This window comes from Apium graveolens, chromosome 7 (genome assembly GCF_009905375.1).
Source record: "Apium graveolens cultivar Ventura chromosome 7, ASM990537v1, whole genome shotgun sequence".
NCBI classification, from domain to species: domain Eukaryota; kingdom Viridiplantae; phylum Streptophyta; class Magnoliopsida; order Apiales; family Apiaceae; genus Apium; species Apium graveolens.
The window spans coordinates 183,204,919-183,227,082 of NC_133653.1; the positions used below are offsets into that span (position 1 = coordinate 183,204,919).

Here is a 22,164-nt window from a genome sequence, read left to right on the forward strand (position 1 = left end):
ATACATGATGTAACGTTTGGAACAAAAATACTATTTAAATTCACGTTTTGTACTTTCAAGAAAAAACAAAAAAAACTTAACTACACGTTTTGTACTTGTAGGAAAAAAATAATAAGCAAAACGCTACGTAGCATTTTGGGTTTCTTGCCTAAACTTTATATATGATGTAGTATTTTGAAATGACATTTAGGGCCATAATTTTAAAAAGTGATATTTTTAACTATTTTTCAACTCAAAGTGACATTTAGGTCACCACCCTTTTTATTCTCTTAATTTTTTAGTATAAATAACATGTATACAAATTTTACAATATGTGAGTTTAGAGTATATCCGTGTCTATCACGGGTTATAGACCTAGTTATATTAAATAATTTAAAATAATTAGTCGCCATTCATACGAATTTTAAACATTGTTAACCAAAATGAAATATAATTTAATAATGTTAACACTGATAGCATTAACATATGTCTTCAAGTAATGGTTTAAGAAGTTATTTAATTAAAATATTAATATATTTAGGCCCCGAAACTACGGATGTATATTTTTTTTATCTATTTAATCAGCCTACAAAAGGTTGAGGTTAGTTCAATTTAATGGAGTTGATCACCTCTACGTATAATTTGATCAAATAAAAACAGAATATTAAAAAAATATAAATTTAGATATACTTTTTATTTTGCAGACACCTAATTTTTTACAGTAATGCTAAAGGTTCAAAAAATGTGCAGCAAAATTGGAGTGTTCTTGATGTATATTGTGAGAGACTTGCCGAGTTATAATGTCAGACCTTACTCATCCAATATTACAAGCTAAAGATTGAACAAAACAGAGAAACGGACCATTGATAACAGTTAAAGCCTGAAGGGGCATCATGATTCAGGAGGCAATGTATGAAACTTCATTTGCCATTTTGCATGGTCATACCAACTTGGTTGGAGTTTAGTTGGTAAAAGAAAATTCAAAATTCAACAAAACTGTTTTCACCATTACAAGCTAGGAAACCTTACAGTTTTTTTGCAATGGACTACCCGTCTATGTGTTGTTTAATGTTTACTAGATGATTAAAAGGACAACACCTACCGCCTCTGAGATGTTGATGGTGACCCATGACCAGAATATTGGCTCATATACACTGTTGCTGGATCAAGCATTCTCTGACTAAACCTCTCAGATGCTGTTGGCAACTCATCATTCCCCTGAACTGAAGGTATGTACATCTTTTCAGTAGTTAAAGGCATAGAACCTGTCATCTGGGATTGGACCATGTCATTCCTGTAAGATGAATACAAATATTCCCTCTCAGAAGCTGGATGCATAACCGGAATTTCCCTTGTAGGCATCAGCCCAATTTCTGCTTGAGGTGGCAGCATGTAGACACCTCCAGAATTTGGCAGGCCTGCAGAGTTGCCCGTTTGAGATGCTGTAGGAGCATATTTACTTCCAAAGGTAGGCTGAGTATTAATGTGTGTCATATGAAGATTTAAACCCATATAGTCGTCTTCGCTGGACATTAGATTCAACATGTCTTTCCCATGCAATGTAGGAACTGAAATTTCTGAGTCATGATCGATGGAAATGTCCATCCTTAGAGATGTTGAACCAGTGTTTGCAGTTCTGAGAGAAGCTGGTGGCACATAAGTCCTGCTAGGAAACAGATCTGATCCAGTCCTTGGTGATCTCAGGGAAAAAGAATCACCAGACTGAAATTTTAGAGGTATATGCATTCTCTCGGATGTTTGTAGAGTGGATAAAGATGTCCTGTGAACATTTAAATTATGCTCCTCACTAGAAGAAGGCATGGCCAGTGATATTTCCCTGTTTATTGAAGCCATCTCCGATCCAGAAGACATTTGAGCTGACCTCCCCTCACTCAATAGCTCTCTAACAATGGTTTGAGATGTGGAAAAATGTGGTATCAGGTTTGGTGAACCAACTTCAGATGATCGAGGCAAAGATAGTAGAGAATTTTGGCTAGCTATATCTCTCTCAGATGCTGAAGGTGTAGCTGGTACAACTTCGAGGTTGGGTACCATATCACTTCCATATGTTGGAGGTTGCACTTCGTGTGGAGCTTGATGTCTTTCAGTCAGAGGTATAAGAGGGGAAGGCAATAAAAGACTTCTGGCTGGAAAGTTCCTCCAGTTTCGTGCGACTCTTTTTATTTTAGTGTAAAACTGAACACCCGCCTTACCTGACATTATAAACAAGACAAAGAAATTGGAATCTAAGTTGATATGTATGTGATTAATCATTGTATGTCAAATACGTAATCCATTACATACAATCAATTATATGTTAGAAATATTTATCCATTTCAAGATCTCAAAATGTTGGTGACATAAAAACACAAAACATTGAAACTTGCCTAATTATCTCTAGAAATGGAGAAGGTACCTAAAAAATGAAATTAAAAACCAAATTCCACGTATAGATCTCAACCAGAAACAGTACTCATCTAATAACGTATCCCTTTTTTCTTTTCTTTTTTGAGTATATAAAACCAGATGAATCAAACCAGAGAAAATCAGGTATTGGTTTCTTAAAAGAGGAGAGGCAAGTGAACCGAGGAAACCTTTCCACATGACTTCTAGTGTCTTATCATTGTAAATTGCTTTTTGGTTACTGGATAAAGCAAAACAAACATGAAGTCTGGTGCACCAAGACTCGAGTCTATCATACCAAGTCCAAGAGGTAGGAATTCAACATGAGAATGTGGGGGAGACAGGAAACTACTATAGTGTGCAAGATAGTGGCACAATGTTACAAAGAATGTGTCACTTTGGCAGAATTAGATCTCAAATATATTGTAGGGAAGTGTGCCACGAATGCAAGGCATTAACTGTAAATATATCTGGAAGAGGAAGAGGATCAGGTAAATAAATACTTAGCAGTGTTGTCCGTAGAATATGATCCTATCAAGACTAACATCATTGAAGAGGTTCTAAATTTCTCACTACAGCAGCATGATATTTTGTTGAACGCTGGGAGGATATTTTCCAGTCAGCAAGCTCTTTGCTACTAAAAAGTTCTCAGAGCTAACATGACATACATTCAACCAAACGCCTTGATGCTAGAAAAATGTCAACTTTGTTTTGCATCAAACCAAATGTACGTGATAACTGTCTTTGTTTTGTCCAGGTCACCAGATGACAGATTTACGAGTGAAAAAATTAATACAGCATTATTAGCATGTGACGCGCTGACCAGTTAGGTAACATCTCAAGGGTCTGTACAGGACAATTTCTACCATATTATTTGCAAGTAAACTTTCCAGCTTAAGTAGTAATAATAACTATGTGATATCCATTCACATAAAATAAAAAAAATACTTGTACCAAAATGTTGTACCGTAGTGTGTACTTACTACTTTACTTTCTGGGATTTCACTACATTAAAGACGATGGTGCCTTGGTGCAAAGAGCATATAAATTATTTGGATACCCAAGTCTCTATCATTCTCTCTAACAGAAAACAATATACACACATAATATAGAGCAAGAGAGAGACAGTAAGAAACTTGTACCATGAAAATTCAGATCACCAGATATAGAAGCCTCTGAACCATCTAATGAGGAAACTGTCAATGGAATCGGAACAGGTACATTGACACCAACCTAAAGCAATTCTACGACTTGTTAGATAATACCAATGTTACAAATTTTGAGAAGAACTGGTTTGGAATTTTTAAACTTAAAAGTACAAACTCGCTCACCAGCTCAGCATCGACTTCAATCTGGAACTTCCTAGCAGCAACACCACATGTAGTGAATATGGAAGCTCCATTTCCATTCCTATAAACACAGAGCTTGCGAGTAAATTATGGTACAGTAATTCTGACAAGTCCAGCTTAGTCCAACAACAACAAACAAAATTATAATTTTATACGGAATTCAGTGAAAATCGAAGATAATATTTTTATATAGCTCTATCTGACATTTTCCATTGCAGGAATGTTAACAAATACACATTTCTTAATTTTCTTAGATGGGAGACATGATTCTTTTCGTCAATTAATTCTTTCTTTGAATTTTTTCTTTTTTATGCTATAATTATTATTATTTTACTGAATTGGATATACTCAAGCCATAGGTTCTGGAGCCCAATTTTGTAGTTTACATTAGGGTTTAAGTCCACCTAAAAAGAACTTAATTAAGCTCCAAATTAAAGTCTTTAATGGAAATTATATATTATGTAAGAAGATTTAAAATTATACATACCATCTAGGCTGAAGAGATGACAGTTAAGAACTAAATAATTTGAAAGGAAATTCAAGATGAGTTGGAATAGAAAAGAAATACTTCTCTCGGTTGACAATGGTCACGGCCTCTTCTAGTTTGTCAACCTGCAAGACATAAATATATGAATGTTTTTAGGTATCTCTGGCCTACACAGTTTATATGATCACAAGAAGAATAATAACTGACTTATAAAATACCTGCATACAAAGAAGAACAGGTCCAGACATCTCTTCCTGCAACCAACAATAGGTTTTTTGTTCAAATTTTCATTTCAGGTATGAAGTATCATCTTTAGCGCACCACATATGTGACACTAGAAGCATGACAAATGTACCTTGTAGCAATTCATGCTAGATGTGACATCACACAGGATGGTTGGACCAACAAAATTTCCACGCTCATATCTTGGAACCTACAATTGATTGACAAATAATGAATTCCACAAGTTAAAAATTTCAAATTCAGCATAAAGAGTAAAAAATGAGAACATCGGCCTAGATTCCGAGTTCAACTCAAGACATCTTTCAGTTTCTACTTTACAATTTTATACTGTAATATCTTTGGTTAATTGATGTTTGACTTTATTTTGAATGGAGTTTGCAACGCTCCATTGTGAATCAAACACATTCACCTATATCATGCAGAATCCCAACATTGAAGAGAATAATGTGATCGGTTATGGTGCAATTATGCAATAAATTTCACTAAAGGTACAACCCATATGGGTTTATACAATCAGAAATCTTGATGTCTTTATTTGACATGAAAACAAAGAAGTACAGAATTGACAAATATACTATTGTGCAACATTTCATCCTTTTCTAATAAAACTTTCTTACAATAAGGCACAGATGTTGGTTCAGAGAATATCATAGAGATGCCTACTGTTGATTTTTTTTTAAATGTGGTGATTTAGGACAGTATTTAGAATAAGGAGGATATATATTTTATTTACACAGAGAATAGGTGGAAACCAGAATAAATCAGCAGACTTATTATTAAACATTCGAATTAAATTACATTCAGCTCTAAAATATTAGTAAGATTGAATCTCCTTGTAATTTCTATAAAAGGATCTTAAACTCTACCAAGTAAAACCCTAATAAGGAAAATAATTCTAATCAATATTTACTATTTATACTAATCTACTACCGTGATCAAATGAATCAAACAAACTACTATAAGTCAGAATGCTCCTAGAATTATTTGCACCTTATTTAACTAAACCTCATTAAAGATTAATGATAACTTAATTCATATATATTAATATTATATAATACATATTAATCTTTTAAAAGTCGCTCCACATCATTTTGCTAGAAAAGGTCTGTCTGGACTTTAGTTGGGTTTAAAAGAATTTATACAGTCAATAACCAGTATCATAATATCATCTACTAAAAACTATGTTAGGAAAGTAAAAACTATATTGCCATTACTTCCAACTGCACATATACAGTAAAATGAACCTGGAAATAATCTTCCTGCTCAACAATAGCAGCTTGTTTGTAAATACTCTTTCTGTCACAAAATGTATTTATAGAATTATATTTTTCCGTTTTCTGAAATTCGACACAAGCACAAAAAAAAATCAACTTCCAAAATTTACTAGCCAAGTGAAAATTGGGACTGTCTTTTTCCAGGCAATACCATCAGGAAAGTGGGGGATCTCTGACTAGCCGTTGCCAACTATGATCAACTTCTTTACCATCGCCTTGCACAAACAAACTGTTTATCTGGATTTGGTGTTACTAAACCTAGGTTTTCATCCAGTAACAAACTGTAAGCATATCATACATACAACCATTAATTGGTTGTCAGCGTTCTAGTTGCAACTCATGACTGTACTAGATACAAGTATGGTTAAACCATTTCTCATGTCGTGTATCATTGTCACCCTAAGACAGTAGTAACCAAAATATAGAATACAAAAGAGTGTGCAGGAAAATCAAGGTGGTCCATCCAAGTTACGCACACACACAAGGAGAAACAGTAAAAAGAAAAAAATTATGGAGCAGTTAAAAAAAAGAAAAGGGAGTGGGTAATTAATTAAAAGGGTAGTTTGGGTAATCTGGGGGGAGGGAAGGAATAAAAGGTCTGAGTGGATATTAGGGGAAGGATGAAACTAGTGTGAAGAAGTGGAGTCTCTGTGGAGGTAGAACCACTCCTCGAATTGTGGTGGATTGTAATACCTGGTGTCTAAACTTATCTGTTTAACATATTAGTAATCTATCTCGTATTAATTTCTTGCAACTTAGTAAATCTCAGTACCATTTTGTGTTGTCCATCTGATTTAGTTTGATTCTTATCAGAGTGAAAATGAGAACTCCTAAAAAGAGAATTGCGTACTCAGAATATTATGCAAATCAAACAGATTAACTCTCTAACAATCACATGTAAGCACAATATATTAATTAAATCACCGGAATACATTATGCATGCCTATGCTGCTGAGTGCTGACTGTATCCAATCGTAGACATTGGTTTCAGATCACAAAATTTCGCTGAAATCCCATAAAAATTACCATGTACCACACGCCACTCAATCCAATTCTACAACATTCCAAGATCTATCGAATGCAAATTGTATAGACAAGGCATGCTTATAGTCATATTTATACAGTTCGCATAAAAATAAACAACAATATCCTTGTCTTGGCTGAAACATGATAAAGTAACAGAAAGAGTGAATCTAACAGAAAGTATGCTGTTTAATGCACCATTAACACTCATTGGCCATATAAGCAGGAAAAGGTTACCATGATGTGTCTCCCATCAAGTATAAGTCTAGCTCCACTTTCAACTCCACTTTCAACTTGTCTGCATATGTGATCCTTTGCCTGTAATTTTTTTAAAAAAAAGTCAACCCAAGAAGAAAAGAACAAGACTCACAGGACTTACTGTAACTAGATGATTATAGTTATAGGTCCATACTCCCTCGACATACTCAACCATATTTAGCTTCAGATGACATTTGGAGTAATTAGAATTCATCTTATAAACCATTGATTTTCTTATACAATATACTCTTACAATATATGTTAGAATAATAATATAAGATCATGGAAGGGTCTTCCTCTAGCAACTGGTTCCTTGACATGGTTCGATCCCTGCCACCCCCAAATATTCTCACAATTTATCGTGGCACGAAAGGCAAATTAATGTCCAAAAGATGGGCTCCCGTGATCCATGGGGTTTCGAGTGAGGAAAAGTGTTAGAGCCTTCCTTTAATACCTTGAGGTTTTAGGAGAACTGGTTCCTTGACAATATATTTTTTTATTAAAAATTTTCTATAAGTAACTTCATAATTTGTACAGGCTAAATGCATGTATAGTCCCACAAGCTTCGTCTCAAAAGCATATAATATACCTCTACTTGTTATTTCGTAATATTTAGACCCTTTTCAAGATTATAAAATCAATTTTCAACTTATTATGGAAACAAATATTTTCATTAATTAAAAGGCATAAAATGAAAAATAATTACTTATTTTGCACCAGAAAAAAGGAATAAACAACTACAAATAAAGATATTATAGTTGTAATATGACAATATATAGTTTATAAAAACGAAACTGAAATATAAATATATTTAAGATTGACTCATTAAAAAATTATATATCATCGTAAACTTAAATGTAATATAATATAAGGGTCATGTTCCTCTAGTACTCTTAGCCTAAGAACTCTTAGAAATTATACCTCTTATGTAAGTTAACTAAGATTCTCCGGCAGAGCTTGCCTTATTTTGTAGTTTTGTATTCTTCAGCTGAATTTTGTATTTTGTATTGAAATCATGAGATATTTTAACAATTGAATTCAGATAGTCTATTCAAAATTTTAGGTTCTGCAACAATAGTTGCCTTATTTGTAGTATTAATTAGGGCTCTATAGAAAAATTCGCTTTATTGTGTAGTATTAATGTGCTATTACGTAGAGTTCAGGTGTCGAACATAACATTTTGTAGCAAAATTTGATTTATTCTTTAGTATTAATATACTATTTACGTAGAGTTCAGGTGTAGAACTTTGCCTTATTTGTAGTATTAATTAGGGTTAGAATTGAATATGCAAAATGTCGTGTTTATGTATTATATTTTGAAATTATTTTTAAACACACACAACGATAAAAAAAACATGTATTTATATTTATATTCTGAAAGTCTATTTAAAATTTACGGTTTTACCTCTTTACTTATAACGGGTCCAAGATCAGCCCCGGGTTCTTTTCCTGAAGTTACTTTAAGTGCCCTTGCACGCCTTACAAGTTCTTCTTCCCTGAACTAAGCCATTCATAATTGAGAAAGATACTCAAACATAATAAAATATCAGGAACATACAGTATTTGCGCCATAATAATTAGATTGTCATTCATAGATAAGATGTAACAAAGAGAAACTAACACGGGTTTCAGAGATATCATGGGTTTTAGAGATATCATACCAAGACCCTGAGCCACCAACAAAGATAACTGTATTAAGAGCCATGCTTCTTTGACCTGCAGTACCAAAGCCAGCAGAGACCAATGCATCCAAAGTTGCATCAAAGCTCGCATCAGGCATAACAATTGCATGATTCTTCACTCCCAGAGTAGGCTGAGGACTCAACAAAGAATCATATTACAATAATAGCTAATTTAATAATCTAATATATATACCAACAACAATACCTATTTGTAAGGAAAAGAAAATTTGTTAACCTGAACCCGTTTGCCTCTGGCCACTGCCCTTGCATATGTATACATTCCATCCTTGAGAATGCAATGAGAAAGAAAACAAAAATAAGCTAAAACATATTCACCTCAGTAAATGAATCTGATTTAGAAATTTGATTAAGCATATCTGCAGTAAGATACTACTTTACATGACTTCCATTCAATAATATTGGCCCTCAGAAGTTTAATAGTTAATAGAAAACGGATAGGCAAGATGTTGCCCTCATAAGATTCCATACAAATTTTTAATTCCAAAATATTACCATAATAGTACTGCGATAGTACACACTACTAATCCTTTTTTATTATTATTTTGGTTTAGGTCTTTGCCTATTATATGTAAGATTCTTATAAGGTAACATCCTCAAATAATATTAAATATCTTATTCTTGGTATCAAGCTACTATGAGATTAATTTATCTTTTCTATATCGGTGCACGTACAAACACAAACTTCCATGTATCCTGCAAGATCACTATATGTGGTCCTTGTCATATGACACCATCAGTCACTACTATCAGCCTAGCCTAATCATGATCCACAAACCCAAAAGTCAATTACATCGTCCGAGTAGGCATGCATCGCACCCATGCAAGGTGTCATGCGGACAACAGATGCATTATTCATCCCTGCTCTGTCATCCACATCTGACCTGTCCGTTTGTGGTGGTTTGTCGATGCATACACTATATATTGTTTTTTCATTTGTTATATTCACAAGTATTGATTTGATTTTAGGTGTATGTTATATATGGTGATATGACGAAGCTCTCTTAGTTCTCTCTGGATATTCTCTGGATATTCTCTTGCATATTCTCCATCCCAGATATATATGCTACAGTTCGAGTGGGATCCAATATTACGATGTGCCGACATATTAGTATAATTTTAGTATTTAGTATTTTCTCAAATTAGAGGTCCCCTATTCATAACCATATTTACCCCTAGGTCTTCGCTACTAAAAAAATCTCTGAGGTAATATCTTTTCCCAATTATATATATGATATTTAACAGCAACAGTAAAGAAGGTCCTTTTTTTAATAACTTGGATTGTGAATATATTCTGTGTAAATCTGAACACAAAAGAGCAGGCCAAACAAGACTAATGTGATTGCACTGTGCATGTTAATAAAAATCGAAGTCCAACTCAAAGCTCGACATAAGATAACCAGAAAAAAAAATCAACTTACATTATTGTTTGAGCTAATTAATGATATTGCTTTGACATCATCATCATCACATATCTGATTGACAATATCCTGCTATAAAATTGATGTAAGCCAAAAAATTCTGCTATAAACAGTAACAAAAAATAAATAATAAATAGGTTTAAATATCAATTGCACATATTAGACCCTCAAACTGCGGAAATTTGTCAGATTAACTGAGAATGCATAATCTACAAGTAACCGAAGAGCCCGCACCTGTGTACCTTAAAAAATTTACATTTTTATATAAAACATTGAAAATGTTGATGATATAGCATAGATTTTCGAAAAACCAATTTAGAGCAATTACAATTATTCATAAGCCTTAATGACCGACCGACTATAAAGGATGTCCATTATGGCTTTAATAGCATGGTAATGATTTTAATGTTTTAACACAAAGACTAAAGTTCAAATCAAATTTAATATAATTATTCGACCCAGATTACGTACTACGCACGGGCCTGGACAATAAAAATTATATTATACACAAAATTTGGCTGTGTTAATGATATTGCATAGATTTTTAAAAAATAGTATATTTCAGTTATTTTAAGGCCCTAGGCCCGAATGACTCACCGACTACAAAAATGTCCAATATAGCTTTAAGAGGATAGTACAGAATTTAAGTCTAATAATGCAATATAAAAGACTGGAAATTAAGCCCAATTTAAATGTTGTTATCTGTCCCAAAATATGTACTACCAACTTCCAAACAACCATGGATTATCTCAAGATCGTCTTCAATAGATAGTATAGATGCAGATGTGTGTGTGCTGTGTGATTACTTTTTCTTGTTGATGTGGTTTGAATTGTATTGAAGGAAATATATGACTTCTATATTTTAGCGGCTTCTCAAGTTTCTTTACATATACAGTAATTATGACCACATAGGGTTGTACATGATAAAAAAAAACGGTGGTACTATAAAATTTATTGCAGAATTTTAAGTTCTTTTATAGGAAAGGAGCTACTAGGATAGATGATTGTTTCTTTCCTAAAAGGTAATAAAATAAAACCATGGAAGAATCATACTAAAAGTCAAATCCTTTTATAATTCCCTACAGAGATTGCACCCACGCCTTACAACAAATTATCAATGAGGATTCTGGTCCTATTTTTGGCTTCCAAGGCCCACCAAACTCCTTGACCTCTGACTTCTAAAGAATTGACACTTTAAGGTTATAAATCCATAAGGCTTCACACGTTGATTTTATATATCCATCCAATAGTATTTGAAACATGATATTCGATTTTATTAAATCTGAATCAACCTTAGCATGATAGAATATAAACCTGCATAAAAATCCAATCACTGTGTGCATTCGGTTTTGTTTTCAACGTTCACTTTTTAGTTTCCTAACAAGAAAAACGAGGCAGGTGGAAAATGGGAAACCTTTTTTCCCCTGAAAGCTCTTGGTGAGTGCAATATGTAAATTGTTGCTTTTCTTATAATGATAGAAAAACTCACTTTTCTCTACCTGATGTTTGTCGAAATGCAAATTATATTATAAAAGAAATTAAAAAACTCAATTGCAAATGCTTATCAACAGATGTACCGTGTTCAGATGGTTACTATCTGTTTTGAGGAAAGACATACAACTTACATTTTTAGCAATAATTTGAATCATGCTACATCTAAGAGAAATTCACTTATCATTTTCATCTTTAAAGTACTTGAGATAAGTTGCCTATGACTAAATCCTAGGAGATTTGCATATTTAATAGAAAGAAAGAGGTCTGTGTAATAATTTCACAGTACAAAAGTTCAGGCCAACTTCGAGTAACTGGCCAAAGAAAACCAGTACCTGAATAAGGCATGTTACATAAATAATGAAATATTAAGGATTTTAAGGCAAGTTAGCGTACATGGGAACCATGAACAATATTTAAGACGCCATCAGGTAAGCCTGCCTCCATTGCCAATTCTGCAATAATCATTGAAGCCCCTGAAACAACACAATGACCAATTGAGAAGCATTACTTATAATCTTATATAATATTCAAATGGGTGCACAAAAATAGTTATACTTATTTAAGATAACTCATGACTCTGTTTCGCTTCAGCAAAATGCTGTAGCATCCAAAGTGGAAGATACCAAAAATTAAGATTACACATATGCAAATTGCTATCTCACTGCCTTTTTTGCATAGCAGGTTGACTTGTACTATCTGGCAACTAGCCTGGTGCCTTTCTGACCTAAATGTCCATAAGAAATAGCAATACAGCATGTAGCAATAACATAATAACTTTTTGAGAAAATGGGACTCTGTTGATTTTGCCATCAGCAGCATAGATCAGCACCGTAAAATAATTTTTTTTTATCTAAAATAATTTTTTTTCTCATGAATTTATCTTTCCTAATCAAGAGAAGATTTTTCATGTATTATTTTCCTTTAGTAGGTGCAAATACATGCTGCACCCAAAGAGACACTCACATCCATACCCTCAAGTATGTACACATATAAAAAATAATTAATTATACTGGCCTGTATTGGTGCAGTTCCTTGACATGGATCTGAATGACCTGAATACAATGATCCATGCATTGCAAATCTTTTAGAATGTATGTGAAAATATGAATACATCCTAAAGATTACGCGATATGATATGGTGCCATCTAAATTCATACTAAGAAGATTTTTTCTATATATATTGTAAAAGTAAAATGAATATTAAATCGATAGACTTAACAACTATTTACTTGCAAGCATAAGAAACAGGTTCCTGAAAGAATAATAAAGAGAAAGGAAAAATGTATTATTTCCCAGATTTTAGACTGACATAAAAGTTTAATGAATTTAATGAGAGATGTAATTCAATTTGTTTAAGGACTCCCAAAAAAACTCAGTTTCACTTCCTAGTGTCAAGCAATGAACAATCACTTTTCCCAAAAAAAAGTTATTCACCAAGAGGATGTAATGCAAAGACTTAGAAAATTGAATCATGCAGACAAAACAAGTAGGAATCCCAGTGTCAATGCAGAACCACATCCTACCCCCAGCGGATTACATAAAGCACCGTATAATAGCATCAGTGACCTATAAAATCATTTTTAAAGCTGGGCAGAAATTATATCAGTTCTCAATTAAAAGCAAATATTCAATAACTGACTTTTAGTGTCTGCCATTTTAACTTTGTACAAGTGAAATTGTAAGAAATAAGAATGTTCAATGACTTAAAAAGGTGGAGAGACAAGCTGATAATCACTCAGTTTTTATTCCTCAATAATTATCGGCTATTTCGAATTGAGCAATTCATAATGTAGTGTCAGTCATTAAAGAAAATTAATTTCGCCATAGACAGATAAATGATCACAAGAATGCCTCTAAGTAGTGATCCTAAGTGTTGCTGACTTGTCAGTACTTTGACTAATTTGTTAGAGGAAGGACAATGGTCAAAATTTTTATGGCCCAGTCATTTTTAGAGAGAGAGAGAGAGAGAGAAAGAGAGAGAGAGAGAGAGAGAGAGAGAGAGAGAGAGAGAGAGACGCTTAAGTTCACAATTTTTGATAAAATCATATAAAATGTTCAAAATGATGTTGGAGAGGAGAAAACTCCATCTTTTGAGGTCCACTAACATTTAGAGAGAGCGATATAGAACATATTTACACTTTTTTAGAAGAATCTTGTTTGAGATGGTGACTTAATATAAAAATACTTTCATAACTTGCTAACAGCCTCTTTATAAAATATAAGGTTAAGGCTGTGTACATCGAGACTTTCCCCATGTTGCTGATGTGGGAGTTGGTGCAGTACATGCTTTTAACTTTCATGTGTTAAATTGTTTTTGGTTGGTTTGACTGTCAACTTGGTGATTGAGGAAGTGCCTTGTACTATTTCAAAATGATCACCATGCATCTGGGCATAGTTTAGTTTAATTGAGCAGGGATGAGTGAAAAGGTCCCTAGTATAAAATAGCAGCGGCAAAGTGTTGTCAACTTTTCCATGCTGTAATTTTACTTCAAAATGGACAAAGAGACAATTTTAGTGGGTCTGATTATATTTCAGAGAAAATAGAAACAACTACTGCACCTAGTTTACAGATTTTAAAGATGAACCGTGTGCAAAATGAATCACCGCTACTTACAGTCCAAAAGATATATCAAAATGGTTCATTAGTCAATAATGTTAATTTTTTTTATCAGCAGTACTGTTTTTAGAAAGTAAACATGAAAACAATATGAGCTGAAATATATTATACCTGGATTCAGCTCAGATGGCTTCAGTATAAATGTATTGCCACATGTGACTGCTAAGGGAAACATCTGCCAATAGTTGAAAATACAAGAAACCGAAAAAAGAATCAGATCCCTTCTTATGCTTGATGTGTAAATAATTTCCAATACCGAATATAGCAGCAACAACAGTTGCAATGAAATATAATTTACACTTTATATTATACAAGAGAAACAAGTAGCACCTATGTAAAAAATCACAAAGTTATGCTATGCCATTCATAAGGAATTTAATTGCTAGATTTAACACCAGTAGCACAAAATTGCGAACAGTGACACTGACATAGATGCAAGTACCTACTCTTAGGCTAAGGAATTAACATTATTGAAAGTACTATTACAGTAAAACACTGTAAAGAAATTAAATCCAATTGAGAGGATATTAGACAAGAAATACTAATAATGAGAAGTGCAAACAACATACCCACAAGGAAATCGTTGCAGGAAAATCAAAGGGACAAATTCCAGCACAAACACCAAGTGGTTCTCTACTGCAGTATGTGTCGATTTCTTTAGATGCATTGGGAGCAAATTCCCCCATTTGCAAAGTTGCCATTCCACAGGCATGCTCAACAACCTCTGTAAAATTTCAAAATGTGGATACATATTTTCAACTTTAATTCAAAATTCAGCATAACTTCAGAAATATGATTATCTGCATTTTTGATGTTTTTTTTAATTATGTAGAAATCTAGGCACAAAGAACACTAACCTAAACCACGAAGCACGTCACCTTTAGCACCTTTCAATGTCTTACCCTGCTCTGTACTGAGACTTACTGCAAGCTTGTCCTGATTCGATGTAAAGCATCTTATAAGCATGTGACAGTAAGTTAGCCAGGAACATACATTGACTGAGAACCATTATGCATACTTACAATATTCCTGTGAATGAGCTCTTGAAACTTGAACATGATCCGCTGACGGACAGTAGATGGAGCATTTTTCCATTTAGGAAAAGCCTGTTTGGCTGCACTTACTGCAGCTTTGAACTCATCATAGGTAGTCAAAGGAACTTGAGAAACAAGCTCTTGTGTTGCCTGATAAATTGTTCCAAGTATTCTTAATTTTACACATACACGAAATGGTGAAAAATTATATAGAATAGAGAGTTTGCTGCCATAACATGCTTACTGGATTCACAACATCAACAAATTCAGAAGCTTTTGACTCCAGAAATTTTCCACCGATCAGGTTCGGAACCTTTGGCTATAATATAATTATAGAGAAAGAACACATAAGAAAACAGTAACAAGCTACAAATCATGTATATGTATTAGGGGGCGAGGCAGAGGGTAATATGGAACCAACACATGAACTAAAACATACAGGATGATTGTGTTGTATAGACGATTCATTGGGCATTAAGACAGCAGCAGAATTATTTGATCTCCATGGTTTAAAGGTTTTTGCTGCAAAGGAAAAAAAACAGTTGTTTCATGCTCTATAAAGCTAATAGTATCTTCATAGTCACCGGAGTTAATTGTATTAAAAAAAAAGCCCTTGGCAGCTTTTGACATCCTAACACAGAAACATGACTTAATTTACTTGTGAATAAGATGATGCACTTAAATCAGCTCCTAACTTCTTATTACTCTCATCAGAGCTATAAGAACATCTTAATTACTTGCAAGAAAAAATGACGATATAGACCCATCAATTTCATAATATTGTACATGAAACAAAAAACTCTGATTAAATTTCTGGTTTTGTGACATGACGTGTTTTGGTACATGAAACGAATGTTATACTCCTTATCTGGATGTAGATGACAGTCAATGCATGAGACATACTTCCCATCAGGAAAATATTGCACTAACATATCCAACTAAAACAAAGACATTCTAGAGTTATTAGTCTGGACCAGTCAATGAGCAACTTTATGTATTGGAATTTGAAATTTCTGACCTGTAAAATTTCCCTGACGAATTTTAGCCTTTACATTGTACAGATGCCTTGGCGTTGACTGTAGCTCAGGATTGTTTTGCTTAAGAGCCTTGAGAACCTGTCTTGGTTTTATACCAGCTTCAGTCATTAACTTAATTTGTGTGACCTCTTCCTCAGTAAAACGACGACTATAAGGATGCTCGGACATGTCCCTCAATGCTTCATGGTTATGCTCACCATGTTTTACTGTTAGCACCCACAAGTCGTCATCTTTTTTTCCTATAGCTTCAAAAGGGCAATTGATAAGACGAGAAGATGCTTTTCGTTTACGCTTCTTCTCCTCAACCTTATGCCTGTTGCGATAAACACCTCCTCTATCACAACCAAGTATAACTCTTCTGTCTCTCTTAGACTTTTTAATAGTTACCACATATCCTTGGCTGGCACCGAATTCACGAACATAGGAAATAAGTTCGTCACGATTTCCAAATGTTCCTGGTGTTGGTGGAAGCATTAATTTATCCGCGGCCTCCTCGGTAAAATTCTCCGTTTCCATTAAAATCGGCACTTTCAAACCTAAAGTAAGAAAAATTCAAATAGAACAAATTCATTACCTGTAAACAATCTTGCAAATAGTTTACATGTTTTTCAAAATCATAGACACACAGAGACATGAATAGGTTCAGAAAATTTCAAAACAGTGTAATATATGTATCACTAATTAGAGAATAGTACCACAAAATAAATCACTGGATTAACGTGATAATGGTGAAATCATAGAGGTAGGCCTCTCTCCACTTCCTGCACTAGTGAGATAAGTATAGATTGCAATGGTTGGAACAAGGAGATGAGCTCAACTCATCCATGCTTGATTCCTGAGTTGGCTAATTTATTTGTAGTTATGCTGCCTTATCTCGTCACTTGATTCCCATCAGTCACAAATATATTTCTCAAGTAGTTTATAAGTAAATAAACATTTTTAGTGATAAAAGGTACCCAAGTAAATTTCCAGGTCGATCAACAAGCATGTCAAGCAAAGTAAAAGTTTTTCTTTCTGGGCTACTTAAAGTTTTTAGGAACTGATAGAATAATTCATTTTCTAGATAAACCTGATTAGTCTTGTTTAGTATGTATTTGAAATACCTCAACAATAAACTCCTACTAAATATAATAAGGTTTCCAACCCTTTACTCAAATTGCCAATCATCCAAAATATCTCAGGCTGTAAAAGTGAATATCCAGTTGCTGGTTAATCATTTACACCATGTATATCATTAACCTTGGTTTTCTAATGTTCATTTCTTGCAATCACTTCTTTATCTACTTACAAGTTACAAACATGGAGGAATTATACCCCGAACTTTTTCACATCTTTCCTCCTTCACATGTACCAGCTTAATCAGCAGTTTAATAAACCTGGTAATATCCAAGCTGTACTGACAGCTCCTGTTTAATGTCTTATTTTTAACAAAGGATAATTTATTTTTATATATAGGAGACACTGTAAATACCAGAAGACAAAATATCTTGCAAGTAGATTAAAATCACATATAAAACCCACATGAAGCTCAACAAGATGAAAAATTCAACTAGCAAAAAGAAGCTTCTCCTGCAGTAGATTCAAATGCAACTATGTCAAGAAAATTCAGAACAACTCTCTATCCAGAAGCCCCCAGAGATTGAAAAAAATTAAAGAACTAAAATATATAAAGATTAAGATCCTCAGACTTCCTAAAACCATATGGTGATTAGAATCCATTGTAAATTTAATAAGAGAACAAATTAGGTCATTGAAATAATAACGTATCAGATTATCGAAAATGTAATTTTTAAGTGCGTGAAGAACAGATATAGTGACGACAAGACCTACAAAATCTACCGCTCCAGTATATATTTTGGTTCTAATTTGCAATAACTTAACAAACTTTCAAGCATTTTAGATCCCAAGTAATGCAGATAACTTAAAACCGGTATAAGACATTTATAATATTGAATTGCAAACTTAGATTTTGAAGGGGGGGGGTTGGAAAATCTAAGACCTTGTCAGCTAACGGTTTAATGATGTAAAAAAGAGAACATGGTAAAAAAGATTGGAATTCTAACAACCATGGACTGTAATGTAAGCACATTAAAGGGGAATATCTATTTAGCAAAAAAAAAAAGAGAGGGGAATATCCATATCAAAAGGAAAAGAATAAAATCAGCTCTAAGCTACAACAGGAAGAAAAATTAAGTATCATTTAAGAATGTTGATAACAAATTAGACATGACAACATCGAAAACATACAAAAAATTACTTTACATATATATACATACAGATGTCTTCGTGGTAAGAAACAAAATTACAAAAACAATGTCTGGATTGATTCTGACTTCACATTGTAAAATAATAAATTAATTTAAGTTATCAGCTTTCGTCTCTTCAATACATATTACGATTTTTGTAATTTTAACCTGTACGGATGTACTGTTTCAGCATAACCAATCAACCAATCAGGGTCAACAAACCAAATAAAAAGAACATATCTAAATTCATCCGTTAGCGCTACTTTTATAAGAAACTGATTAGCATTACCTTGCGGAAACTTAAACATATCAGCTAAATTCACATTCATCTCACTATATACATGTACAGACTGAGAACATCCACAAAACAATTGAAAAGTCTATTTTATTTAAAGAATTAAAGTTAGTTAATCAGCTCTATGGCGAGTGTACTGCTACATTATATACATAATGCATATATGTGTAGTGTACAACTGTACATAGTCTTATCAGCTAGCTTTCTATTCAACTCATATACGTAAATGAAAATATCACTTTTTCGGCTAATTAAATGCCTACATTCAAATCCAACTCATATAGATACCAGCTAATTTCATTTTCATCTCATTCGTACACGTATCAGCTAATTTCATATTCAATTCATATACATATCAGCTAAATTCACATTCATCTCATATAGACATATAATACACAAATATATACAGAACACTAGACAATTAACAATCATAAACGACAGAGAAATCTACCTTTTAATAAATTAACAGTAATCCACTGTCTAGCGAGTCCTCTGGTATGTGTATATATGTGTATGCATAATCTCCCCCCCCTCTCCCTCCCTCCCTCTGCATATATGTGTATGCATAATCTCTCTCCCTCTCTCTCTCCCCCTCTCTCTCCTTCTCTCCCTCGCTCTCCCTCTCCTCTCTCTCTCTCTCTCTCTCTCTCTCTCTCTCTCCCTCCCTCCCTCCCTCCCTCCCTATGCATATAGTAAATAATATAAATAAGCCAAATTCCCTCTCTCCCCCTCTCCCCGAGACTCTCTCTGCACATAGTAATAAGTAAATACTAAATACATATAAACCAAATTCACATTCATCTATCAGGCTCAACAGCCATAATCACATGCATTTTACATACATACATACACACACAGAAACTCAGAAGATCAACAATAATAATCAACAGAGAGAAATTTACCTTTCGATGAACTATCAGTTAATAAGCTGGTCTGTGGCGGGTGTCCTTGCATGGGTATATGTATAATTGTTGTTTATGTGTGTGTGTAAAATGTGTTGCAGACTGTTTGGGGAAAATGTATAGGGACACACCCTAATTTGATTAACAGGAAGCCCCTCTTCATCTCCTTAATGTACTGAACTTTAGAACGACGTCGTTTAAAGAGTGTTAGGTGTAAAATGAGGCGTGCCCCGATTGAGAGTTGGTATGACTTTTGAGGCAGGGGGTTATCTATAGTGATTGTACGCGCCCATATACGACAACGGGTTTTGACGTTGAAGGATTGGGCCCCACTAATTTCTTTTATTTTTTGCAACGGATTTCCGTTTTAATTTTCAAATATATTTCTGATGACACACTTTATCATTTATAGATATATTAATTTAAAGTTATAATAATATTTTTAATTCTATAAAACACTAGTGTTTATTTGCCCGCTCTATATTTCTGGGTGACAAGTATTGTAATTTGGTAAATAATCATAAATGGTTTCCAAGTAGTAGTATGAATGAATAATAATATTATTAGTTGCATTTATGGTTGTATTTGTGAAATAATAGTAATACCCCATCTTTTGATATTTGTTGATCTAGAAAAATTTAATATGAAGGAGGTGTATTTATTTTAGTTGAATTTAGTGAGTAATTAATTTGTGCGAAAGTTGTTATTTTCCTTTCTTAGTTTGTAAGCTTTAATTTAAAGTCAATTTAGTAAAAACACAATTAATCTCCATCTTTTTGTGATTTTGATATGCACGAAAAGGTTGGACAATAAATTTTGATGTATGTGCAAGTTTAAAGAGTAATGAAGTAATGTTGGTTGTACTATTTTATTATTTTTATTATAAAAAGGTTTTCGTTAGGTAATTAGCAAAGAAATTAGTTGTTCTGTAGATTGGATTTCTTTTTAGTAATGTCTGTGTAAAGTGACTGGGTTTAGTCATTGAAAGATATTGTACCATAGTAAAATTGTAAAGTATATTAGTTTATGTGTTTTATTGTGAGTTAGGAAAATGGAGTGTAGAGTATACTTATTTGATAGTTTAAGAAATTGTAAATTGTGTGCATAATATGTAAGATTGTAAGCAAATAATGTCCAACATACTTTCATCTACACCAACTATAAATTTATATGAATAGAGTTGTGTTGGAGTGAACTTTTATTGTTTTCCTTAGTGGGAATATTCTAATCCACGTTATATATTTCTTCATGATATATTTTCATTGAGTGGGGATAATAATTAATGATATCGGAGAGCCATAAATAGAGGGGGAATCACTAATTCTGATAAGTTCATTTTTTTTAACTATTAATAACAATACCTTGCTTGCTATACATCTGGTATTTGTCACCCACTATTATTAAAAGTGAAAGAAAGTATATAATTATAAGTAAAAAGCATTTTGTGTACGTAAACTTTACGTGTCAGACCAATTGGGATACTACAATTCATAAACTAGCACTTGTTATACTATACTTATCGTTTACTTACAAAGTGTGGCTTCCCGTCCCTTCCGTCAAACTCTGTTAATATTTGCAGGGGTAAAACAGACATTTGCACTTCATCTTCTTCATTTGAAGAACAGGTTCACTGGAATATGAGAAGCCCAGATTCCGGCCACCACCAACGACCTTCAATCCAACCAAAATAGTATGGTTCATCACGTTTTTCACACCACACATAATCAAAATACACTTTACAATTTAGATGAAACCACTACGATAACTATGAATGAACGTTAAATCAATCATGTTCAATCCCCGATTAAAACCAAACAATTTTCCGGTCAAAACATGAATTAATCAAAATACAACAAAATATTTATGATTCATGTCATAAAATAAAGCTATAATTCTTACCAATCTATTAAACCCATTATTAGTAACATAGGTCAAACCAATCGATTAAAAAAATCAAAACATATCTCGAAGAAAATTTTCGACCTCGATTATCGATTCCGCAACCCAACAACACATATATATACATAAATGGATAGTAAACAACGAGATAAAACTATTCATAACATCATCTTTCATAAAAAACGATTGAAAATAAACCCCCCAAATTTGATGAAAATTTATAAGAAATTGAGAAATTTAAAACACCACCCTTCGATGATTTTGATGATATAAATATATAGAGGATGATCTAAAATTCAATTTGATTACCATAATGCATGATTTTTTTAAAGAAACGAATAAGATATTCATGTTTTAATTTCTCAAATATATGTTAATGGTGAAAATGGGGTTGGGGAAGAAGACATGAAGAAGATGAAGTGAAAAAGATATGATACCCTCAAACTTGGGGTTATGAATGAGGACCCACAACACCGATAAACTAATGTAATAACAACAAATTA

The 22,164-nt window shown here is 33.2% G+C and overlaps 1 protein-coding gene across 5 annotated transcripts; it reads right to left on the bottom strand.

The window, feature by feature from the left end:
* Nucleotides 1–846: 846 nt before the first annotated feature.
* LOC141672608 (uncharacterized) lies at nucleotides 847–21,587 on the bottom strand. Of its 5 annotated transcripts, none has more exons than XM_074479256.1 (20): nucleotides 21,294–21,587; nucleotides 16,301–16,855; nucleotides 15,722–15,804; nucleotides 15,527–15,601; nucleotides 15,271–15,432; nucleotides 15,106–15,184; nucleotides 14,818–14,972; nucleotides 14,360–14,423; nucleotides 12,025–12,104; nucleotides 10,138–10,209; nucleotides 8,934–8,984; nucleotides 8,678–8,829; nucleotides 8,422–8,512; nucleotides 6,996–7,076; nucleotides 4,574–4,651; nucleotides 4,437–4,472; nucleotides 4,300–4,343; nucleotides 3,714–3,792; nucleotides 3,525–3,615; nucleotides 847–2,192 (listed from the first exon to the last, which is right to left on the bottom strand). In XM_074479256.1, exons 2-20 carry the CDS (start codon nucleotides 16,833–16,835, stop codon nucleotides 1,078–1,080), a joined length of 3,123 nt encoding a protein of 1,040 aa, XP_074335357.1. In that variant the 5' UTR covers nucleotides 16,836–16,855; nucleotides 21,294–21,587; the 3' UTR covers nucleotides 847–1,077. The 5 variants fall into 5 exon arrangements, with proteins under 5 accessions (XP_074335357.1, XP_074335354.1, XP_074335352.1 ...); XM_074479253.1 differs by lacking the exon at nucleotides 21,294–21,587 and adding an exon at nucleotides 19,763–20,167 and having other exon boundaries at nucleotides 10,138–10,206; XM_074479251.1 differs by lacking the exon at nucleotides 21,294–21,587 and adding an exon at nucleotides 19,763–20,167.
* Nucleotides 21,588–22,164: the final 577 nt, after the last annotated feature.

Bases quoted from the DNA above. Each gene is read 5' to 3' on its own strand.
- LOC141672608 (XM_074479251.1), bottom strand. From the start codon at position 19,814: ATGCAAGGACACCCGCCACAGACCAGCTTATTAACTGATAGTTCATCG. The intron at 15,602-15,721 runs GTATGTTTTAGT...ATTATATTATAG, and splicing joins CTATACAACACAATCATCCT to CCAAAGGTTCCGAACCTGAT. The intron at 4,652-6,995 runs GTAACCTTTTCC...AATCAATTGTAG, and splicing joins TTGATGGGAGACACATCATG to GTTCCAAGATATGAGCGTGG.